The sequence below is a fragment of the Strongylocentrotus purpuratus genome, unplaced genomic scaffold (assembly GCF_000002235.5).
Source record: "Strongylocentrotus purpuratus isolate Spur 01 unplaced genomic scaffold, Spur_5.0 spur5_scaffold_11, whole genome shotgun sequence".
Taxonomy (NCBI): Eukaryota; Metazoa; Echinodermata; class Echinoidea; order Camarodonta; family Strongylocentrotidae; genus Strongylocentrotus; species Strongylocentrotus purpuratus.
Window position 1 is genome coordinate 3,314,028 of NW_022145596.1, and position 24,851 is coordinate 3,338,878.

General features: G+C 35.5%; 1 protein-coding gene and 2 non-coding genes across 3 annotated transcripts; all 3 read left to right on the forward strand.

Annotated features, from left to right (window-relative positions):
• Positions 1 to 1,786: 1,786 nt before the first annotated feature.
• Positions 1,787 to 1,858, forward strand: TRNAQ-CUG. Its single transcript has one exon. It is a non-coding gene; the product is annotated as a tRNA-Gln (tRNA).
• A 1,137-nt stretch (positions 1,859 to 2,995) lies between these two features.
• TRNAQ-CUG lies at positions 2,996 to 3,067 on the forward strand. Its single transcript has one exon. It is a non-coding gene; the product is annotated as a tRNA-Gln (tRNA).
• A 5,201-nt stretch (positions 3,068 to 8,268) lies between these two features.
• Positions 8,269 to 13,490, forward strand: LOC100892042 (caseinolytic peptidase B protein homolog). Its single transcript, XM_030981235.1, has 7 exons — positions 8,269 to 8,368; positions 8,926 to 9,003; positions 9,432 to 9,691; positions 9,861 to 9,985; positions 11,516 to 11,720; positions 12,743 to 12,847; positions 13,323 to 13,490. Exons 1-7 carry the CDS (start codon positions 8,272 to 8,274, stop codon positions 13,488 to 13,490), a joined length of 1,038 nt encoding a protein of 345 aa, XP_030837095.1. The 5' UTR covers positions 8,269 to 8,271.
• Positions 13,491 to 24,851: the final 11,361 nt, after the last annotated feature.

The window sequence follows — 24,851 nt, forward strand, 5'->3', positions numbered from 1 at the left end:
GGTAGACTAATAGTAGTAGGGGGAGGGCATATTGTCCTCGAATGTTTGCGGGGTAGGGGGTGGGGTAATTGTCCTGGGGGTTCTTGTCCAGGGGGGGGGGGGATCGTCTTGAGGAGACATGAAGATGCAGGAAGAGAAAGAGAATTGGGAAGGGGGGAAAGCGAATTTAGGAGGGGGGGGGGCTGAGATAGAGAGAGAGCAAGAGATGGAGGATACAGAGGGAGATGTATATATTTTTTGTTGGGGGGGGGGGGGGAGAGATAAAATTGTCTTGATATGGGCATAAAGAGAACATAAAGATGCAAGGAGATAGAGGAGAGAATGTGAGGATTTGGAAGTGGTGGTGGGGGGGGGGGGGGTTAGAGAGAGAGAGAGAGAGAGCAATAGATGGAGGATACAGACATATTTTTTGTTGGGGGAGATAAAGGCTTGGAAAGAGAGAGAAGTAAAGGAAGGGAGGGAGAGGAGAAATGAGCAGAGTCAAAATGATGGGAGGGGCAGGGGAGTGAGCTTGATAGAAAGCGATAGGAAATGAAATACACTGATATAATTCCGGAATTTGTAGGAAAATGAAAATGCTTAATCATATGAAATTGAAACTAAATTCAAGCTTAATGAACATAATCTAAGTCAATTCCTTTCATCAAATCGTTAATGTTGAACTGACTGTAAAACAAATAACAATAGGCCTACTCAAACATAAATTAAAGATCCCAAAATATAAACACTGAAGTGCAAACGATGTATCTAATTTAAGATATTTGTTTTTTATTGGTGTTAATTCACGTTTCATTTTAGGATGTCTTAGTTGTATGTTAAAAAGGGATCTTTGGCCTGTACCAGTGTCCCTATATCCGGGGGGGGGGGGGGAATCACATATTAAGAATATTTGGGGTATAAACAAATCCCTAAACATGCATGGGTCCCATTAAAAATAAATCACTTAACATGGGTCGATCCCGCGTTTTTTCAAATTTTCAAAATTTGTGATTTGTTGAAAATAGGCCTTACTTCGAGAAAAAAAACTACCAAAATGACACTTAATGGGTTGGGGTTTCAAGACCTGAGCTGCACCCCCCATGTAAACCAAATCTGAGTACCCCCCCCCCCCCTCCCCCGCCGGGCCCTACACACACTAGCGCATACTGATTTCCTCTTCCATTTGGGAATATGTTTCTCAATATTTGTTATATTCCATGTTATACAACGTTCCTTTAATACTAACAAAATTGGTGAAGACCAGTATAGGAAACGCCCCAATTTCAAAATGACAGCTTTTATTACCAATTCATGTGAAAGAATATGTTTTGAATAATTTGATGATAAACATTTTGCCGGGAAACCGCCTACTAATTGATATATTTGGTAAATTAGTTTATCTATTGGTGTGTGAGAGATAAAAACGCACGTGTTGCACACGTGTGCGTAGTCCCATATACTTCTTTCTGTGTACAGTGCTTGTAACTTTATGAAGACTGGGCCAAATTTCTTATCATTTTGATGATTCCAGAACCTTGCAGTATACATCTATGCTAACCTTTTCTGATCGATTTCACAACGTTTCTTTCACAATGCAATCGCACGACCATAACTGGTCTTTATCTTCAACGGATTAAAGATATCAGGAGAATTTGAAATGGAAATAAGTACATGTATCATAAGGGTGGCTGCTCATCCTGTTCCTCATAACCAGCATTATCATCTCCATCTGATATCTCTCTTCTTGCTTCACCGATAGAGGGCCCTAATATTTCAAGTCTATATTTGATCACTGTGCCTCATCCAAGGTGCCATGGTGTAATGGTTAGCACTCGAGACTCTGAATCTCGCGATCCGAGTTCAAATCTCGGTGGGACCTAATTACTTTTATTTTTTGTAAAGTTGTTTTTTTCGTTTATGCAAACTATTATCGACGAACACCTATTCTTCCGTGTACACATTTTAATTCTGATAAGATACTGTTTGGAAGATGTCTATTTCTTTATAAAGCCATAAAATGAGGGGGAAAAAATTACCCGTAATGATAGGTCGGTAACTGGCAGTTCAAGTTTGTGTTTTTTTCGTTTGTTTTTATGTTGTATTTGTAGTTGTAGCTGTAGACTATGTTTATGGAAACAGATTTCTTACAACATTTGTACATAATTGAATAATTCTGTTGAAGATGTTGCTTTTCAAGAATGACAAATATTTTTTAAAATGTATTGCTTGCAATGAGAAATCTTTGAAATATAGTAAAACATATTATAGTGAAATGTTGCACATTCACACAGAAATAAAAATGCATTTTTTTGCTCACTTTCATCATAACAACGTACATTTTCACAGTCCGTGAATAATTATCACATATTTATATATATATGTATATATATATGAATCTTGCTTTAAAAAAAAACAGCGTTTAATCAAACTAAATATCCACTGCTTTCATACTGGTAAATTTCTTCAGAAATAGTCTAAACTTTCATATTTTGATAATAAAGAGGATGAGTAGGACGTGAATAATTATGACCATTTTGAAATGTGAGAATTAACTAAGTACCTCTAAATCTTTATCATGCTGTGAGTAGTGCTGCCTTTTTGTAATTGTTTTCAAGGAAACTTAATAAAAGACCTTAGAATATCATTCAATGATGATCAATATCAATGCTAACATGTAGCAATATTTTAGTTACTCCGCGCCTTTTTTGACATTTCTACAACTTACTTTGTATCATTATGTTTTTGTTTTATATATATATTCTTTCTTTCTTTTTTCTTTCTTCTCATCTTCCTTTTTCTTTTTAGTAAACTTCAATATGATGTGCAGTGTATTACGAAGATGATTAGGATGATGTGATGATGATGACGGTGGTGGGGGTGTCGATAATGATGATGATAATGATGATGATAATGATGATGATGATGATGATGATGATGATGATGAGTTGATGATAATTACAAACATTTAAAGAATAGAAGGCATTATAATATTTAAAGCATTGATCGTTTACAAATCGGTTCCATGGTGTAATGGTTAGCACTCGAGACTCTGAATCTCGCGATCCGAGTTCAAATCTCGGTGGGACCTCCTTTTTCTTCCCGTTCTCTATGTATATACATCAAAAGTTAATGAGGGCACATTACGTTTACATTTTTTCAATTATCGGTGTGCAAACATGATTTTCATACTGCAAGACAAATGAAAGATAATAAGAGGAACATTAAACGGTTGTGGATACAAATACTTTTTTTAAAGCACGATACCGGTATAATAATGTTATGTGGATGATTTTTCGGCAAATAATATATGGATATTAAACCAAATATAAACTTCTTTCTGTAGGACTTCTATCTTTCACTGCCCATGCGTGGCGATTGCCATTTCTGACTATACTTTTCCCCATAATTATGAACTCTGTGTTATGCATATTTAGCGTTTCGATCAATAACAAAGTAACATCGATATCATGTCTATAAAGAAAATATAAGACAAAATAAGATTAAAGTTTTATTTCCAATAGACCCTGGCACAAGTGTGTACAAGACCCAAACAAGAAAATATACGCCATTTCTTTCACCACCTGTGTACGGAGCATCGATGGTCTTGTTATTGGTGTCGTACATGCACATTTATGTCGTATTCTCAAGAACATGTAAAATAATTGTTTTAAATTAAGCCTTTTTTTCTTCTCGGAAAGGAAAGCAATTGGAACACGTCTATTTGCAAAATCTGAACAAAATCTGAAAAGTGGTCTCATGGCACATACATTTAATACAGTAGTGTTTCATCGTTTGAAATTTTCAATGAATTCTTTTTTTCAATGTTATTCTTCTATATAATTCATCTTATTAGGTAGCCAGCATGTGTGTGATTGTGTGTGGAATTGGGAGTATGTATTTGTTATTGTGTGTGTGTGGGAGTGGATGTGTTTATGTGTAAGTATCAATATCGTAGCTACGGGAGTACGGGGGTACATGCCCTCCCACTATCGTTTTGCCAAAAAATACATGCAAGACCTGCTTACTTGCGTATAGGTTTCCTTAATCTATATTGTCATTTGTTAATATTCTCATTTAAGTCATAAAAGACCATTCAATCACAAATTTGGGATAATTGGTTGAGTGAGTTCAATTCCATTTATTTGGCATAATAAGAAAATCTTAAATACAGAATACATAATATGCCCTGGACCTCTCAGAAGCAACTTGTGCTTGTAAATGAGGCGCTTATCAAGGTTAACACAATATTAAATTAAATCACACACGAAATAAAACTTACAAGGTATATAATATGTATATTTAGGAAGAAAACACGGCCATTAACTACAGCAGGTATCAACCACGTATATACACACATCCCAAAACACACATACTCACACAAGAGCAATACCAACAAATGGAAGAGGTGAGAATGAGAAAGAGAAGAAAGGGAAAAGGTGGGAAAATAGCGTTGGGTATTGTGTTACAGAAAAAAAAAACAAGGTTGAAATCACAGACACTGAAAATATACATTTTTCTCACAGCGTATGGCATATTCTAAATCAATATGTACGGAAATGTGTCAAGCTCTGTATATGCTCTAGTTCTATTGGCGGGATGCCATACTATGTTCGACCAGTGCATAAATATAGTAATATACTGCAAACTCCTGGATAAGTACTTCTGGTGATAGTTTCAAACAATAACGTGAGTATGTAGGGTCGACATAAAGTTCAAATACTGTTTTTTCAAATGGGATGTGTTTTGTGTTATAGTTGTTAAAGTTTAATCAAGGTACATTAGAGCCTACACGATCTACTTGCATAAATACTTATATAAATAAAATGTATTGATCAGTACGGTAATAACAACAGGTAGATGTTACATGTAGCTGTAAAAGCTCGCATCGTCCTGTTAATAACCCTATTTTTTCGTTAAATTATCGAAAATGTTTTGGGGTGATCAGATCTATAAGAGAAAAATGAATAAACATTGAAACCTTGAAACAATGATGTTAATAATATCTGCTTTTTAATACTTGTTTAAGGGAAGATTGAATGTCGTTGATATAACCAAGGCTTTTTTGGGAGGCGGGGTGGGGGAGTTTTATTTGTTCTTCCTTACTCCCAGTGCATTTCACTATTTTGTGTATTGGTCTTGGTACATCTTATCATGAATATCGGCATGTTCCCTTGGAATAATTTATCTATATTCTATCACCTTGTATAGGCATATTATTTGTATAAATCTATTTGACCATCTTTTCCATGAAAAGTGAAAGGTCCGCATAGACTGGGAATGGCCGAATCAGAGTGGACCTGCCAACATTGCACTATCCGCAATTTAAGGGAATGGTCCAAATGCATAGCATGCGATTCGGATCGAATAGAGTTTGGAGATGTATCAACTCTACAAGAAGATGAGGTGGGTATTTTTTCTCTCTTATCCTCAAGCAAGAATAGATGAGGTGGGTATATCAGGGGCGACGTTCCGAGAGAGGGTGGGGAGACACATCTGTTGGAAATTTCCACAAGGATTGTCCCCTGAAAATCGACATTTAATATTCTAATCGCCACAACGAAAAAGGAACGATCTATGCTTCATAACAAAATTAGGAAATACCCGTTTTTGATACCTCATGCACTTACCAGCTTATATGCTATAATTTATGAACCACCATTTCAGTTTAGTTGTTGACATCTTTAGCAGCGATCCAGAACTCCACAGACTAAAATGGTGTGTGTTTTTTCGTGCTAGACAGCAAAATGTCATTAATCTACACCCGTATTCATAAGTATGGTTAATTTTTTATGTCACTAGGGACTTTATGATTCTGCACGATGAGAACGTGGACTGCCCTTTCAAGGCAATGTGACGTCCTTTTAAGGCACTGGCAGTGACGTCACATTGCCTTAAAAGGGCAGTCCACGTTCTCGTCGTGCAGAATCTCAAAGTCCCTATTGTCATTATAATCAGTGGTCGTGCTCAACGTGTACTCAGAACAACAGCATCTACGCGTTACAATGTCCGGCCTGCTTCATGCCAAACCCACAACCAGCAGTTATAGATGTCACAGAAGATCATGTAGATGATGTTGCTGAAGATGAGCCGATCGGCGCTACTACATGGGAAGAGATGGGTGATGACTGGGTTTGTCGCTCTTGTTTCATCTCGAATCCTGGGACGTCGTTGTACTGTCTCCATTGCAATGAGGGTCGAGGTGTTGATGTACGGTCTCGTCCTTCTGGAGCCTTTGACAGCCCATGGAGGTGGGGGCCTTTCGGGAATGGACACCGACCACAGTTGCTGTCAACTCGTGGTAATGTTGGTGTCCAACAGACGCAACATCATGAAGCAAGTGTAAGTATCAGCTTTGTCGATGACTTAATGCCCGTTACACCTTTTCAACTCTAAAGGAAGATGAGGTAGGTGTATATCAGAGGCGATATTCCAAGATGGGGGGGGGGGGGGGGAGACACGTCTGTTTGAAATTTCCACAAGGATTGTCCCCTGAAAATCGACATTGAATATTCTAATCACGACAACAACAAAAAAGGAACGATCCATGCTTCATAACAAAAACAGGTATTACCTGTTTTTGATACATCACTTACCAGCTTATATGCTATGATTTATGACCACCAAAACTTGCTCGCACGTGCTAGACAGCAAAATGTCACTAATCTACACCCGTATTCATAAGTATGGTTAATTTTTCTGTCATTGTCATTATGCCAGTGGTCGTGCTCAACATGTACTCACAAGAACAGCATCTACTTGTCACAATGTCCATACTGCTTCATGCCAAACCCACAACCACCAGGTGTAAATGCCACAGAAGATCATGTAAATGATGTTGCTGAAGATGAGCCGATCGGCGCTACTACATGGGAAGAGATAGGTGATGACTGGGTTTGTCGCTTTTGTTTCATCTCGAATCCTGGGACGTCGTTATACTGTCTCCATTGCGAGGAGGATCCATGTGTTGATGTACGGTCTCGTACTTCTGGTACCTTTCACAACCCCAAGGATGATGTGGCCTGTGGGGCGTATGGACACCGACAGCAGACGCTGTCAACTCGTGGTGCTGTTGTTGACCCACAATTGCAACATCTTGCAGCAAGTGTAAGTATTGTCTTTGTTGATGACGTAATGCCTGTTGCACACGAGGCGCTATTTCCACTGCACCATTCAAGGACATATATAGAAAAACAGTTGACAGGCGAAGTCTCTATAGGCACTGACGCATGTCCTTGACGCAGGGTTGCGATGCATACATGTAGCATCGACGGTACACTGGTATCGTAAGTCGGAAGTCATTACATCTGCTTAGACCAATTATTAGTTCATTTAAAACATTGATTTGTCATGTTTAGCCCTCTTTCTTCTATTTGTACAGATATATATGTATAATTATACATGTCACCGTATCCGGACACCTACCCCCCGGACACCTACCCCCTGGACATCCACCCCCGGATAATTACCCCCAGTCAACTACCCCCAAGGACAACTACCCCCTAGGACAACTACCCCCTAGGACAACTACCCCCTCAGACAACTACCCCGGACATCTACCCACCGAACAACTATCCCCTAGGACAACTACCCCCAGGACAACTACTAGGATTACTGAAACAAGCCAGAAAAACAGAATCGTCTGTTTCGGGCCACAAGGGCATTAACCCTGTGGTAAAGGTACTATGTCCCATTTGCAGGCCAAAAAAATGAAAAAGTTTAATTCCAACGGCATTTGAAAGATAATACTAATTTAGAACTTCCCTAAAAAAGGTCGGGCTTGAAAATGTCTTCAAGTGGAAAAATAACGACTATTAGTTGTCAAATCGACTTTAGGGCTACAGAGCCCAAAAGTAATAGTCTTGATTTTCAGACAATTGTACCGAATGGTCATACGTTTTATGCTGTGCAAAGATTCAATCAGTTTAATCTTGGCCATCACAAGAAGTGGGTTATTGATGTAAACAAATGCTCATGTACCCTTTACAACTCTTTTCATGTATGTTATTACCAAAGAAGAAAAAACAGCCAGTCAGTCACTCAATAGTGTCTGACAGTGAAGTCTTGCAAGTTAACGGGTTTTCTTGCATAATTTGAATATGAGGACACTGCTAACGTTTAAATTTCACAGATAGGACATACATGACATATTCATAATTCCTGCAAAATTCTACAGAATTTGAGGTTGGCTGCAAAAGGGACATAGTACCTTTAATACAGAGCTAACGACCTTCTTGTACTCAACAGACGAATTACTCCTACATGTTTTGTTTTGTTTTTATACAGCTCGGAACAATGGGACTTTCTAGAAACAAGAGACCAACTAATCTTGAAAAGCATCTTCAGGAGAACATTGTTGGTCAAGAACATGCGGTATCTTTGGTTGCTCGAAGTGAGTTTGATTTGCTCTGATTAGATGTGAAATATATGTGAATGAATCTTCGTCAGCTTAATCAAAAGCTTTAATCTGTATTTTATTTTTAATTGTAATCATAATAAGAAATAGTGTTAGATTACACCATTACCTTGGTAGTTATGCGAAGACAAATTTCAATTTTAATAAACGTAACGGGATAAAATCAAGCAGATTTCATAAAAGATGAGATTTGTTGTGTATTACCTAGTACTTTTCTATGGATCGTTGAATATTGCATCGACAAAAAGATCATAGGATACTTTTACTAGTTGTGCCAGGAGTGGGAATTAAAGACCTAGCCTCCTCTGCACCTTTATGAAACAAAAATATATGAAATTGCTGTTATATCTTCCGTCTTGTAATGATCATTTCCAATTTATTATTTTAAAAAAAACGTTGATTTGTATTGTGTTTTGTTGTTATTATTGTTACTCTCTATTCCCAAATTCTTGTTTTTATATGTGTATGTCTCTTTATCTGTCTCTCTCTGTCTCCTCTTTCCATTATATTTCTTTTTCTTTTCTCAATCCCAGCTATCAGACGAAAAGAAGCAGGTTGGCAAAGCACGGAGAAGCCGTTGGTATTCCTATTTTTGGGTTCATCGGGCACTGGTATGTCATTAGATCTATCACGCTGTGACCTTATGAAAATACATGTAACATGGAGCTATATATAACCATCTATAACGGATCAACAATTCCAAACTTTATGACCCATTTCTATTATTGTACCAAAGTGATAAGTTTGTTCAAATAGAGTTGATAAGAAAATAATGAAATTGATACAAGTCATGTCAAAGTAATATTTTCGGAAAGTGCAAATACCATTTGACTTTCAGTTTAAGTACAAACGTTTGTTGTTTGACTTAAACAAAAAATATAATCAGACATTGGTTTCAATTTTTTTCAACATATTTCAGGTTTTGATCATAACCAACAGTAAGGTGTTTTCGTTGAAAAGCATATCAACTATTAATTGGTAAGGCCGTTCCACTCTCTATATCCCTGTTTCAATTCTTATAACTCCCCCTTGTTCGCAGGGAAAACTGAGATGGCCAAAGCGGTTTCGACCCACTTGAAACTAAAAGAGACAGCTTTCATCAGAATCGACATGTCCGAATATCAAGAAAAGCATGACGTTAGCAGGTTTGTCGGGGCTCCTCCTGGTTACCTTGGTCATGATGCCGGTGGTCAACTCACAGAGAAACTAAAGAAGACTCCGAAGGCTGTTGTTCTGTTTGATGAAGTTGAAAAAGCACACCGTGATGTTCTGACCATTATGTTGCAGCTTTTTGATGAGGTATCTAGTTGCTTTTTTCCCGACCAGTTGAGATATATTACGTGGCATTACCTTGTCAGTCTTTTCCATATTTTATTGTACATTATATTAAATTTTCATTTATATTCTGTTGGGCAACACCTCATACTTAGAAATAGAGACGTGATGTTTTCCCCATTTTTCTCCAAAGGGAAGACTGACAGACGGAAAGGGGGAGACTGTCATGGGTAACAAGGCTATATTCTTCATGACATCAAACCTGGGAAGTGATGCTATTACTGACTTCTGGAAGAAAGAAAATAAGCAATCAGGTTTGTATCGATGTCGTACACATACTTTCAGTCATGTTAGGAAAAGGAACAAATTTTCATTTCATTTCCGTATTCGGTCACTCCTGTCTACTGCGGCCACCAATGGCAAACAGAGAAAGTGGCCACTGTAGACAAGTAGCCTTTCTCAAGAGAGACAACTTACATGATCATTTTAGACAGTTGACCTTTTAGAGACCTTTATCTGTATGTTTGTATGTTTGTATCATTATAGCGATCCCATCAAACACATTACGATTTAAGGAAATATCGCCCCGTCCTTCATTCCTTCATTAAATGCCTGGGTGTTATGATTGACGAGGAGTTACGTTGGACGGAGCATGTGGAAAAAATTATTAAAACTGCTCAAAGAAATATCAGTGTAATTAAGCGAGCCAAAAGTTATGTTCCAACAAGATCTCTAAAACTTCTGTATAATGACATCGTACTTCCTCATTTTGATTATTGTTCCTCGGTGTGGTCTGAGCGATTTCAAAGACAAACGATTAAATTACAAAAGGTTCAAAAACGAGCTGCACGTGTAGTGCTGGGAGAAGGATTTGAAGTATTTTCAAATGATATTTTTAGTCGCTTAGGATGGATGCCTATTCAGACACGTTTCCAGTTTGGACGTGCAGTGATGATGTATAAATCAATGCATAACATGGCACCAACATACTTAAAACAAGATTTACATCATGTTAGTTCACTGCATGATCACAACACAGGACATGCTGTAAGGGATGCATTGTGTGTACCCAAATTTAGGACGGACACTTATAAAAATAGTCCTCTAATTTCTGGAATTAGAGTATGGAACCAACTTAAAAGTCCTGTCAAAATGTCAACTACTTTGAACAGTTTTAAACACGCTCTAAAAGCCCTGTTATCTGTAGATAACGTGTAAGTGAACTTTTGGTGGTTTCGTGCAAAGGTAACCATTTTTTTTCCTATTTGCAAAATTATGAAATTTGGTTGACATGGTTATCGTTATATCATATATTCATACATGTAATGTATCCATTTTCAGCTATCTTGTAAACAACCTAAGTGTATTAGTTAAAGAGCAATTGAATGTAAATATGTATATAACAATTTTGGTATCCCGTGCGTTAAGCTTTATCAGACTATTAAATGAACGTTTTTAAAAATTATATTTAATTTGAAAATTCCATTCACCTATTTCTTGTAAATGATCAAGGATGATTCTTGAATGATCAGTTATTTCAAGGGGATACCAATTATTTTGTATTTTACCTGTTTATATGCTTGTGTATTTATCTATTTTGTTTTTGATGCTGTTGTTTGTTTTTATTATTACCAAACAGGGCCTCATGGAAGACCACCAAATTGGTGATAATGTGCCACCCTGTATAAATATCAGAAATAAATAAATTAATTAATTAATTAATTAATATAACAATGATCTTCTTAACATTCTTCTTATAGTCATCATGTTTGTTCAATACAAAAAGGAGGAATCATTTTTGAATCTGTATCTTGAATCTAAAACAAACATTATCTTTCGATGACTTAGGAATATTCAAAAATCTTATCTTAACATAGGACAAGTGAAAATTCCCGACAACTTCCAGCAAGAAGTCATCCAGCCTATTCTCAAGAGGCACTTCAAGAGAGACGAGTTCCTAGGCAGAATCAACGAGACTGTCTTCTTCCTACCATTCACCGAGGATGATCTTGTTCAACTCGTTACCAGAGAGATGGATAAATGGTCGAAACTTGTGAGTTAACAAGTTAATCATTCGATCACACTACATAGTTGATTACATTACCTTTTTACTCTAAGCCCTCTAATATTAGGATCCCCCAGGTTCTCACTAATGTTCATGCAATAACATTGTCATTTTCTTTTGTATGTTGATGTAAAAAGTATGTTTTTATTGGGGAGTTGAAATAAACTACTGAAGATGACATTCAAATATGAAATAAATGTCTATAGCTGTTGGATACTGGAAAATTACGTTTTAAGTTCTTGCAGTCTTCTATTCGTCATCGTAGTGATAGAAATAGCAGGAGTATTAATAGTAATAGTAGTATTCGTAGTCATAGTAATATTATTAGTAATAGTAATAGTAATTATAGTAGTAAAAATATTAGTGAGAATAATAATAATAATAATAGTATTAGTAACGTTAGTAGTAGTACTTGCAGGAAAGGTAGTAGTGCTAATAGTATAGTAGTAGTCGTCATAGTAGTATTATTATTATTATTATTAGTAGTAGTAGTAGTAGTAAAGGTAGTAGTAGTAGTAAAGGTAGTAGTAGTAGTAGTAGTAGTAGTAGTAGTAAAGGTAGTAGTAGTAGTAGTAAAGGTAGTAGTAGTAGTAAAGGTAGTAGTAGTAGTAGTAAAGGTAGTAGTAGTAGTAGTAGTAGTAGTAGTAGTAGTAGTAAAGGTCATCGTCATCGTCGTCGTAATAAACTTTAGGTTGAGAAAACAATTCTTATCTCTTTTCATGAGGTTGTTATGATAATACAGTTTATTTTGTATGGATAAAATTGATATCATCTCAGAAATGTATTGATCACGCTCACGTTAATGAGCAGCGGAGTAGTAGTATAGTAATAATAGAAGTAGTATAGTGGCAGAAGTACTTGTAGTAATAATAATAGTAGTAGTAGTAGTAGTAGTAGTAGTAGTAGAAGAAGCAGTAGAACTATTATTAGTGGTAGTAGGAGGAGGAGAAGTGGCAGCAGTTTTAAAGTTCGTCAACAGATTATATGTTTGATTTCTCCATATTTTGCAGGCAAACAGCAGACATAGAATAAGAGTGTCATGGGACGATTCTGTCTTGAAAGTACTGGCCAATGGCTACAAAGTAGATTACGGGGCTCGTTCGATCATACATGAGGTAATAACCTTTCATACAAGAGGATGAGAAAATTTATGATGACGTGAACAGGATGATCAGATGCGGATGTGTGTGCGTTTGTACCTTTGTACTTAAATAACCTCCAGATTTTTTTTTTTTTAATGTACATTAGTGAATAACATGTACCATTGACTCATAAATTATGTTTCTGTACTTAAATTTGTTTGCTCAGTTATATACTGCAAATGAGTTTTTGCTTAATTATCTTTATGTATAAGTAATTAATATTGAAAACTTTTATTCATTTTATTAAATTGACTATTGTTGTTGTTTGTATCACACATTTGGAGGAATAAAACGAAATTTCTATAAAAAATAAAAAAAAATAATAAAAGAGTGTGTTTGTGGTCGTGTGTGTGTGCGCGTGTGTGTGTGTGTGTGAGAGAGAGAGAGAGAGAGAGAGTTACAATAGTTGGACGAGAAATCAACATTCTGTATTATTTTGTGTTAACAGGTTGAACGGAGAATCGTTAACAACCTGGCACAACTGCAAGGTGAATATGAAGATATCGTGAAAGGCATTCGTATATCTGTGGAAAGGGAAAGCGCCACCTTGCGAGCGGTAATGAAGATGGAGGTACTCGATCACCATGATCGTGTTAGGAAAGAAATTTCAATATGAAAATATTTTGTAAAAGAAATATTTAAAAGTAAAATAGTGATAAGAATATTTTACAATTATACACTATTTTCTAGGAAATCTCATCCGTAGGCCTACATCGATAGTCAATTTTAAAAGTATATATTTTTATACATAAATATCTGCAGATATGTTACTTTTTAATTGTATCCATGTATGTGTCAGGTTAAGCATATTTTTTATTGGGGTCTTGTTCTCACTCTTTTTAAAAATCTTTTTCTTTATCATTGAGCTATCATTATTGATTACATTTCATAATTATTCTATGTACTGTTACTTTGAACGAATAAAAACTTGCCACTCAAAACTTCTCTTAGAGCTTATTAAGAGAAGAAGATGCCCCAAGACAAATAATAAATACAAAACTCATGTTATAATTAGGTTTTCTTCAATCAAAGGGAGAGGAAAATGTACGTATATCTGTGCAATAATTATGAATTGAATATGTAAAACATCATATTACTTCATTGACTCTAAATTCAAAGGTATAGGGTTTCGAATCCCAGCCCGCCACTAACGTCCATTTGCAAGACATGAGTCCACATTTGTCATTCTTCATCCAGGGGGGTGTTTCACAAAGATTATAAGTCAAACCTAACTCTAACTTGGACTTAACTAGTATAGAGAGCCATTTGTAGCCTTACAATGAGATATATTCAAAAGAAAATTTCAAGTATTTTAGACTTTTCATAAATTCCACATCAAGAACATGAAATCTCCCATGATAATTGAAAATGTAAATGATATGAATCAACATTTAATGCCTTTTAAAATAACTTTTACAAAACATTTTCAAGGATGCTAATGGCTTTCCATAATTGTTAAGTCCAACTTAGGATCTTTGTGAAACACCCCCTGGTGTAAATGGTACCCGGCAATTGCTGGGGTAATGATAATTACAGGGGAGGCAGGGAGTGCAGTATTAATACTGATGTGGCTACCCTGAATGAATAAGACCTAATGATTCATTTTTAATTGTTTTATTATCTATTCCTTGTCATTGTTTACAGAGCATTGTAGGCTCGAAGGCTGTATTTAGTTTTACTATGTGCTTTCCATTCATAATCATGTATGCATTTACTTTTTTCCAGTCAGTTCATTGTTTCCTTTCTCATTCTTTATAAAATTATAAAGTGTATAGGCATATTTCATTTATTAGTCTTTTTGTTTTCTCTTCAAATTGGCACTATGGCAACTAAGCAATTTGGCACTTTTTGCTGTTAGCGCTCCTAAATTATAAATATTATTACTATCATTAAATCGTTATACTAGTATTAGTAGGGTGATCATACTGCCTGTGCACACAGTCTGCCCGACGAACACACACATACACACAGCAGCAGTCAGTTGGTAGAAATAGCCATTTTTGTAAATTTATTTAAAAAAAACTAAACAATATTTTTAAATTTATATTTCACATATATTTCAAGCATACCTTTAACTACGATTTTGTGTTGTTTCGTTGTTATAGGCATGTGGGATATATGTTAAATTATTCAATTAGAATATTGTCCTTTCAGCCATGTGTGACATGGCCCGCTGATCGCCCATTGACTCGCACTGCTATTCTGCGTGGTGAAAATGCACCTCAATGTATAAAACTTCCCTACAAAAATGCAATATCCTCATGTGTTTCACTCATTAAATCAATTTGTTATTTACACTCAAGGTAGCCACAACTGTACTGGGGTCACCACATTTTTTTGTACTCTGAAATTCAGTCCCTGTGGAATGTTATGGCCTGTTAAATGGTTTCTCGGAAAATCGTCATAAATCCTCAAATCTGACATCTTTTAAATAGCCAAATATACTGTGATGTAGCTGAAAGTCTACAGATTCTTATCATATGATTGGTTTTTCTGAATAATTTGTGAAACACATGAGAAAATAGCTGTGACGGTGATCCAAGTAATTTCCATCGCCATATTTTATTGGCATTGCAAAAATATTTGGAATTCAAGGATACTATTTGGTGTAAATATGATCTATGGATATATAATTTAAAAAATGCAAAAAAAAAATGAACAGTTTGACTTTCCTAATTTGCATAATGAGTGCGCGAATATATAATTAGCTGAAATGACCTAATTTGCATATTTGATGAATATTTCATGATTTTTTTTTTAAATTTTTAAATGAAATACAGTTCCATACTTGTCTGATATACATAGGTTTCACTGATGCATCATGTTCGGTTTTGATTTGATTACATATGCGCATATTAATTAGGCGGACTTAGTTATTTTCACAACTTTTTCATATCTGCAGATTCGCAAAAATGGCAAAAATTACTTACTTTGTTGGCTTCTGTTTTCAAAACGGTATATGAATTTCCTTTTTTTGTATTTTTTACCACAAAGATAATATTTTAGGGTCTGATAATTTAAATTATTATTTGTGTCCAAGAAAGTGATGAATTAAGTTGTCAACTTTGTCGAATTTTGCCATTTTTGCCAATTTGGCCATTTCTGGCAGGTTTTTCGGTAATTTTGCGATTTAAAAAAAAATGGTATAAAATCCAACGCATTGACCGATTTCAATTCTGTTTTTTGTTTTTTGAAGCTTTCATAAAGCTTGATCATTTGCAATCATCAAATAACATGTGTTTGTTGTACTTATTTTTGGTGTGCTATACCTACTATACTTTCCCATAATCATGAACTCTGTGTGATACATATCATCTTTAGCGTTTCTGTCAATAACAAAGTAACATCGATATATTTTCTGTAAAGAAAATATAAGATAAACTAGGATGAAAGGTTTATTTCCAATAGACCCTGGCACAAGTGTGTACAAGACCCAAACAAGAAAATATACGCCATTTCTTTCACCACCTGTGTACGGAGCATCGATGGTCTTGTTATTGGTGTCGTACATGCACATTTATGTCGTATTCTCAAGAACATGTAAAACAATTTTTTTTAAATGAAGCCTTTTTTTTCTCTCGGAAAGGAAAGTAATTGGATCACGTATATTTGCAAAATCTGAACAAATCTGCAAAGTGGTCTCTTGGCACCTGCATTGAATATTTTATTGTTAGAAATTTTCAATGTTAAACGAATTCTTTTTTTCCAATTTTATTCTTCTATCTAATTCATCTTATATCGGGTAGCTACCATGTGTTTGTTTGTGTGTGTGGGTGGAGAGGGTGTATTTGTGTATGTGTAAGTATAAATGACGTAGATACGGGGTTCGGGGATAGGTGAACTCCCCCAATCTCATGGCCCAAAAATACCTGCCAAAACTGCTTACTTGCGTATAGGTTTCCTTAATTCTCTATTTATAATGTTATTGATTAATATTCTCATAAATAAATAATTTCCATTTATTTGGCATTATACAAAAATTCAAAAATCTTAAATACAGAATACATAATATGCCCAGGACCTCTCAGAAGCAACTTGTGCTTGTTAATGAGGCGCCTATCAAGGTTAACATAATATTAAATTAAATCACAAAAGAAATAAAACATACAAGGTATATAATATGTAAATTTAGGAAGAAAAAACGACCATTAACTACAACAGGTATCAATCACGTATATACACACACACACACCCCAAAACACATATAATCACACAAGAGCAATACCAACAAATGGAAGAGGTGAAAATGAGAAAGAGAAAAAATGGGAAGAGGTGTGAAAATAGCGTTGGGTATTGTGTTACAGAAAAGAAAACAAGGTTGACATCACAGACACTGAATATAATAATACATTTTTCTCACAGCGTATGAAATATTCTAAATCAATATGTACGAATATGTGTAAAGCTCTGTATACGCTCTAGTTCTACTTGGCGGGATGCCATACTATGTTCGTCCAGTGCATAAATATAGGAATATACTGCAAACTCCTGGATAAGTATTTCTGGTGATAGTTTCAAACAATAACGTGAGTATCTAGGGTCGACATAAAGTTCAAATACAGTATTTTCAATGAGGATGTGTTTTATGTAATAGTTGTTAAAGTTTAATCAAAGCACATTAGAGCCTACGCGATCTACTTGCATAAATATATATAAATCCAATGTATTGATCAGTACGGTAATAACAACAGGTAGATGTTACATGTAGCTGTAAAAGCTCACATCGTCCTGCTAATACCCTATTTTTTCGTTAAATTATCGAAAATGGTTTGGGGTGATCAGATTTGCGTCATCGATGTATCATATATCAGAGAAGAAAAAGAAAGGAAGATAAAATATAAAAGTTATACTGGAAAAGAGGCACACAGAGAGTATGTATGTAAGTCCGTTTTACATTAAAATGCAACATCTCCCAATCTATAGAGGCAATGACGTTATTCCCTCTCGGCCTGGTCAATCTGCCCACTCAAATTTGGATACATTTAGTACAGAGTTTTTCAACCGGGGTGTCGCAAGACATCTCTAAGATTGCCACAAAAGATATTAGGTTATATCCAATAATATTGATAGAATATCGTCGATTTCATGAAACTGAAGGTTAGAAACTGCGAGAGTAAGTATTTTCACGGGGAAAGAGCATTTTGAAGATAACAAAGAGTATTTCTTCCTCGTTCGTTCGCAACATTTAGAAACAGGATGATTTTACTGGTAGCCAAGTACATGCATATCTCCGTAAGTGGGCAACGAGGTGCCCGAAAATCCTTTAACTGTCAGGGAGGTACCCGAATATCTCGCATCTTTTTTGTTGGAATAACATTTTTACGACGCTCATTCGCTTTACTGAGTTTACTCACTTGCGATTTTGGGGCTATCAGATGGCCGAATAGCCTCATATTCGTGTATAGAGGTAACCGAATATATATGAGGTTATATATTCATGGATATTCCTCTGCGAGGTGCCCGGATACATTATTGTATGCCTTATGTTAATGCGTTGATAACAACAAATTGTTTACCATAATAATGTCAGTTTTGTTGGCTCACTCGCTTCACTCACTCGCAAAATTTAGAACAAATACACCCGTACGTGTGTACCTGGGCAAAGACGAGCACCAGAGTGATGTAAAGTGAATCTTGTGTGATGAATTCGGGATTTGGTGACGCGAAGTTTATAATTCCTTAAACAAAAGGGTGCCGTGACTGAAAAATAGTTGACAGAGACTGATCTAGTAAACTAAAGACTGTTGCTCCCTAACATGAGTGAGCCCACGCTACGGAACTGGTATAGGTGTTGTACGCAATAAAACAAAATAATAGTTTAAAGGTGACCCAATTTATTAGCTGTGCTTAATGGGCCCCCTTGTCTACTCTAACTCTGTAAAATATATTAAATACATTGTTAATGTTTGAATGTATAAGAGAAAATAAATGAACCTTGAAACAATGATGTTAATAATTTCTGCTGTAATGCTTGTCTAAGGGAAGACTGAATGTCGTTGATATAACCAAGGGTTTTCTTTTGGAGGCGGGTTGGGGGAGTTCTATTTGCTCTTCCTTACCCCCAGTACATCCCACAATCTTGTGTGTTGGTCTTGGTACATCTAATCATGAATATCGACATGTACCATTGGTATAATATTTATCTATATTCTATCACCTTGTATAGGCATATTATTTGTATAAATCTATTTGACCATCTTTTCCATGAAAAGTGAAAGGTCCGCATAGACTGGGAATGGCCGAAGCAGAGTGGACCTGCCAACATTGCACTTACGTCAATTTAACCGAATGGTCCAAATGCATAGCCTGCAATTCGGATCGGATAGAGTTTAGACTTGTATCAGCTCTACAAGAAGATGAGGTGGGTATTTCAGGGCAACATTCCGAGAGGGGCCGGGGTGGGAGACACATCTCTTGGTAATTTCCGCAAGAATCATCCCCTAAACATCGACAATTAATAATGATAATAACAATACTCAGTTTAAATATAGCGCTCAATCACTAAGCGCTTCCAAACTTGGAGTTTCTTAACATTGTAATCATGACAACAACAAAAGAGAAACACCCATGCTTCATAACAAGAACAGGTAAAAATCCGTTTTCGATATCTCACTTATATGCCATGATTTACGAACCACCATTTCAGTTTTGTTGTTGACATCTTCAGCAACGACCCAACGAGTTTAATCTACAGTTCTACACCCGCATTCATAAGTATGGTATATTTTTCTGTCATTTTCATTAATGTCAGTGGTCGTGCTCAAGATGTACTTACAACAGCAGCATCTATATGTCACGCTGTCCAGTCTGCCTCACGCCAAATAACCCACAAGCACCAAGTATAGATTCCGATGAAGAAGATGATGAAGATGCTGATGAAGATGCTGATGAAGATGCTGATGAAGATGCTGATGAAGATGAGCCGATCGGCGCTACTGAATCGGACGCAGTCGTTGATGACTGGGTTTGTCGCTCTTGTTTCAACTCGAATCCTGGGATGTCGTTGAACTGTCTTCATTGTGATGAGCATCGATATGTTGTTGTACGGTCTCCTCCTTCTCGTGCATTTAGCGATCACGTGGATGATGTTGCCAGTGGGGCGTATGGACACGAACAACAGTTGATGTCAACTGGTGGTGATCTTGATGACCCACATACGCAACTTCTTGCAAGTGTGAGTATCGACTTTGTTGATGACGTAATGCCTGTTGCACACGAGGCGTTATTTCCTCTGCACCATTCAATGATATTCATGTAAATGCATAGATAATTATACAGATGACAGGCGCAGTCTCTCGGACACTAGGGACTTTTAGATTCGCACGAAAACAATGGGGATTGCTACGATCGACGTCCTTTTAATGCACTGCCTTGAATGGACGTCACACGTATCAGTCCACGCAAATCTAAAAGTCCCTATTGACACAATGTCCTTGACGCATGGTTGTGTCTGACACGGCCGGTTGTATCAACTACTCAGAAGATCAAGATACTAATCTTGATCTAAGGAGACACGAACGAACGAACGGGGGTTGAGAAACATAGCATTCACAGTATACATGCGGGGAATCATTAAATATGCTCAGACCAATGATTAGTTATTTTAAACATTGGTTTGTCATGTGCAGCCCTCATACTTGTATTTGTATAGATCATACCTGTATGAATACCTACCTCAGTCAAACCGCGAAACCGAACGCACACCGGCTCCAAAAATTATTGCAATTCTTTGTCCGGTCTGGTGTCGGTCTCGTGTCGGTCTCGTTGGCTTGACTGAGGTATCGCTATGACATTTTTTCTCCTTTTTTGACACTCCGAGAAACATTTTTTTTAAATATGAAAACATAAATGATTTTCATGATTATCATTGGGAAACGAGATTAAAGTACATGTAGCATGTTCCATTGTAACAAAATTATGACGTACGGTAAACTGGATAATAACGTATAGAACATACTGGAAAGGGATTTTAAGGATTGCGTTTTATATATTATGTGAGTATCCCTGAGTGACATATTTTGGACGCTAAGATCGCAGAAAAATGCCAACCGTGAAAATGTCATCGTCTATTTGGGGCCATTCTGCTCTCAACAGACGAAATACTCGTCCATGTTTTTTGTTTTTTTTGTCTTTTGTACAGTTTGAAACAATGGAACTCGCCATACACAGGGAACCAAATTATCTTGAAAAACATCTACAGGAGAACATTGTTGGTCAAGAACATGCAGTCTCATTGGTAGCTCAAAGTGAGTTTGATTCCGTTCTGATTAGATTTTGTTTATTTATATAAGGTGTGAATAAACGAAATATACATGCATGGATCGTCGTAAGCTTAATCCAAAGCTTTAATCTGAATTTGACTTTTAATAATAATCATAATAATAAATCCTATAATATTTCACCATTTCCTCGGTAGTTATGCGAAGACCAATTTCAATATTAATAAAAGTAACGGGATAATATCAAGCAGATTTCATAAAAGATGATTTTTTGTGTGTGTATTACCTAGTACTCTTCTATGGATCGTTGAATATTGCATCGATAAAAAGGTCATAGAATAGTTTTACTAGTTCAGCCAGGAGTGGGAATTAAATTAAATTCTATATGTAAATTTCGGTCTAACTTCGGTATTTCCCCCAATTCTTTTATCATGTATATGTCTTTTTTATTCTGTCTCCCCCTCTCTCTCTCTCTCTCTGTCTCTCTCTCTCTCTTCTCTTTCCATTTTCTTTCCATTTTCTCAATCCCAGCCATCAGACGAAAGGAATTAGGTTGGCAAAGCTCAGAAAAACCGTTGGTATTCCTATTTTTGGGTTCATCGGGCATTGGTATGTCAATTGATCTATCACGCTGTGACCTTATATATATATATATATATATATATATATATATACTATAACCATCAATAACGGATCAACATTAGATTGCAAACTTTATTCAACCCATTTCTAATATTGCACTTAGGTGATTATATTTCTCAAATAGAGTTGATGAGCAGACTTTAGGGCAAAGTGCAAACACCACTCGACTTTCAGTTTAAGAACAAACGATGGTTGGTTGATGTTAAAAAAAGGGTGATCAAAAATTAATTTCAATATCCTCCAGTGTTTAAGAATAGATGTTGTATGTGTGTGCGTGTGTATGCGTGTGTGTGTGTGTGTGTGTGTGGAATGAGCTTTAATCTTGCCTATTTATTTATTCTATTTGTATTTGTATTTTTAGATTAAAAACTGCTTTCCACAATGTCTAAATTAACTAAACATAAATATTGAAATTCTATTATTTTTAAAGATCTCTATACATGTACCAATAATTTTAAGGCGGACTAACTACGAATAATATATCAATAATGAAGGTGAATTCAAAGTTTTTCTTCGAAGAAAGAAAAGTAAAACGAAATCCAAAACCAAAGGAAAAACAATATAAAAAACAACAACAACAACAAATAAATGGACTAAAAACCTAACCATACTGTTTAAAACTAACATCATTACAAAAAAATGAGTGATGTGGAAGGGAAAAATGACTTGATTAAATATTACAATAGTAGCAATATATTTCAGGATTTGATCGTAATCAACAGTTGTCTTTCATATATATATATCAACTACTAAATTGGTAAGGCTGTTTTATTTCATTCATTTCATTTATTTATCTATTTATCTACCTACCTCAGCCCGCGGACTGGTCTTCCTTCCATAGGGCCGTGTATATACATGAAACATACAATATCAAAATAACATATATACAATTTATAATACAACATAATAATGATAAAGTAAATATTTACAAAACAAATACAGCATACAATAAAAATACATATGAAATATTTAAAGGGGGATGGGGACTTCTCATCAGTGGCTCTCGATTCCATATACTTCAAGTTCAAGTTCAATTTATTTCACATCCAATAAAAACATCATTATAACATTCAAAATACAATTATACAAAATGCAATATATATAAAATATAATAAGAACAAAAAAAACAACAACAGTAACACTAAAAATGATTAATGGGTGGAGTAGGGATGTGAGGGACCAGAAAAGGCCATTGACCTATCTAGGCTGGTCCCCTTTTTCTATAACCCCAAAAGTAAAATCTTCAGTAATTAAAAGCAAAATATTGACAATATAGACATTACATTAACTAAGACATATAAACACACATACAAGGACAGGCAGAATTAATAAAAGCTAAAAAAGTATCATGTAACTTGATATTTGTTTGTGTTTAAAATTACGCTTAAAACTAGACAATGTTGGGCATGCTTTGAGAGAATCTGGTAAGTTATTCCAAATAATGGATCCTTTATATTTTATTACTGTTCTTGACAAATTATAGCGAAATGAAGGAACATAAAGTTTGTGTGAATTTCTAGTACTATATTGATTTATATCTCTATTAAAAATAAAATAATTATTAAAACAATCAGGTAAAGTAGTTATATTGTACATGTAAGAGAACATAAAAGCTCCAATACTTATATAATATAGATCATAAAGTTTTAAAAACTTCAACTTAAAAAACAATGTACCTGTATGTGCTCTATAATATGAGTTTGTTATAACCCTGACGGCTCTTTTTTGTAATAAAAATAGCTTTTGAAGCAGATACGAAGCGCAGCTGCCCCATACAATAATACAATAATTAAAATAAGGCAAAATCATAGAGTTATACAATTGTACAAGTATTCGTAATGGTAAAATATCTTTGAGTCTATTTAAAACACCAATGACCTTTGACAGCTTGTTAGAAATATAATAAATGTGGTCCTTCCACGTTAAGTTTTCATCAATAATGACGCCTAATAAAGTAACTTGGTGTACTTGCTTAATTTCTTTACTATTTATACAAATCTTGATAGCAGCTTCGTTTACATATTTATTTCTTGTTTTAAAAATTACATAGTTTGTTTTTTCAAAATTAATCAACAATTTATTGACAAGGAACCACTTGTGTATTTTAACAATTTCAGAATTCAATATTGAGATTGCGTTTAAAATTCATAATATATAACTCACGTTTAAGTTCTTGTGAAATAGAGTTCCAGCGCTTCGCACCGAAATAGCGGAAACTCTCTTCTTAAAACATGTTTTTAATTTCGGTAGTAAGAAATTATTAATTGAATTTCTCATATTATAATTCCATTTTTTAGTTCAAATTTTAGTTCCACTCTCTATATTACTGTTTCAATTTCTAATAATTTTCCCTTGTTCCCAGGGAAAACTGAGATGGCCAAAGCGGTTTCGACTCACTTGAAACTAAAAGAGACAGCTTTCATCAGAATCGACATGTCCGAATATCAAAATAGGCATGAAGTTAGCAAGTTTATCGGGGCTCCTCCTGGTTACTGTAATCATGATGCCGGTGGTCAACTCACAGAGAAACTAAAGAAGACTCCGAAGGCTGTTGTTCTGTTTGATGAAGTTGAAAAAGCCCACCCTGATGTGCTAACCATTATGTTGCAGCTTTTTGATGAGGTATCTTTTTGCTTTTCTTTCCAACCAGTTGAGATATAATCATGTGGCCTTCCCTTGCAAACCTGTTCCTTACATTGTTGTACATTTTATTCAAGTTTTCACTATCATTCTATTTGGGCAATTGTCACATCGTATTCGGGCAACATCTCATATTTAGAAAGAGAGTTTTTGTGATATATTACTGTGGATATTGAATGAGAGGTTTTCCCCCCCTTTCTCCAAAAGGGAAGATTGACAGATGGAAAGGGGGAGACAGTCATGTGTAACGAGGCGTTATTCTTCATGACATCAAACCTGGGAAGTGATGCTATCACTGACTTCTGGAAGAAAGAAAAGAAGCGATCAGGTTTGTATCGATGTTGGATCCCCTATGCCTTCATTCATGTTAGTAAAAGAAACGAATTTTCATTTTATTTCCGTATTCGGTCACTCCTGTCTACTGGGGCTACTCATGGCAAACAGAGAAAGTGGCCACTGTAGACAAGTAGCCTTTC

Excerpts from the sequence above, each read along its gene's own strand:
- LOC100892042 (XM_030981235.1), top strand. The coding sequence starts at position 8,272 with ATGGGACTTTCTAGAAACAAGAGACCAACTAATCTTGAAAAGCATCTT. Across the intron at positions 8,369-8,925 it reads GGTATCTTTGGTTGCTCGAA|CTATCAGACGAAAAGAAGCA; the intron begins GTGAGTTTGATT and ends TCTCAATCCCAG. Across the intron at positions 9,004-9,431 it reads TTTGGGTTCATCGGGCACTG|GGAAAACTGAGATGGCCAAA; the intron begins GTATGTCATTAG and ends CCTTGTTCGCAG.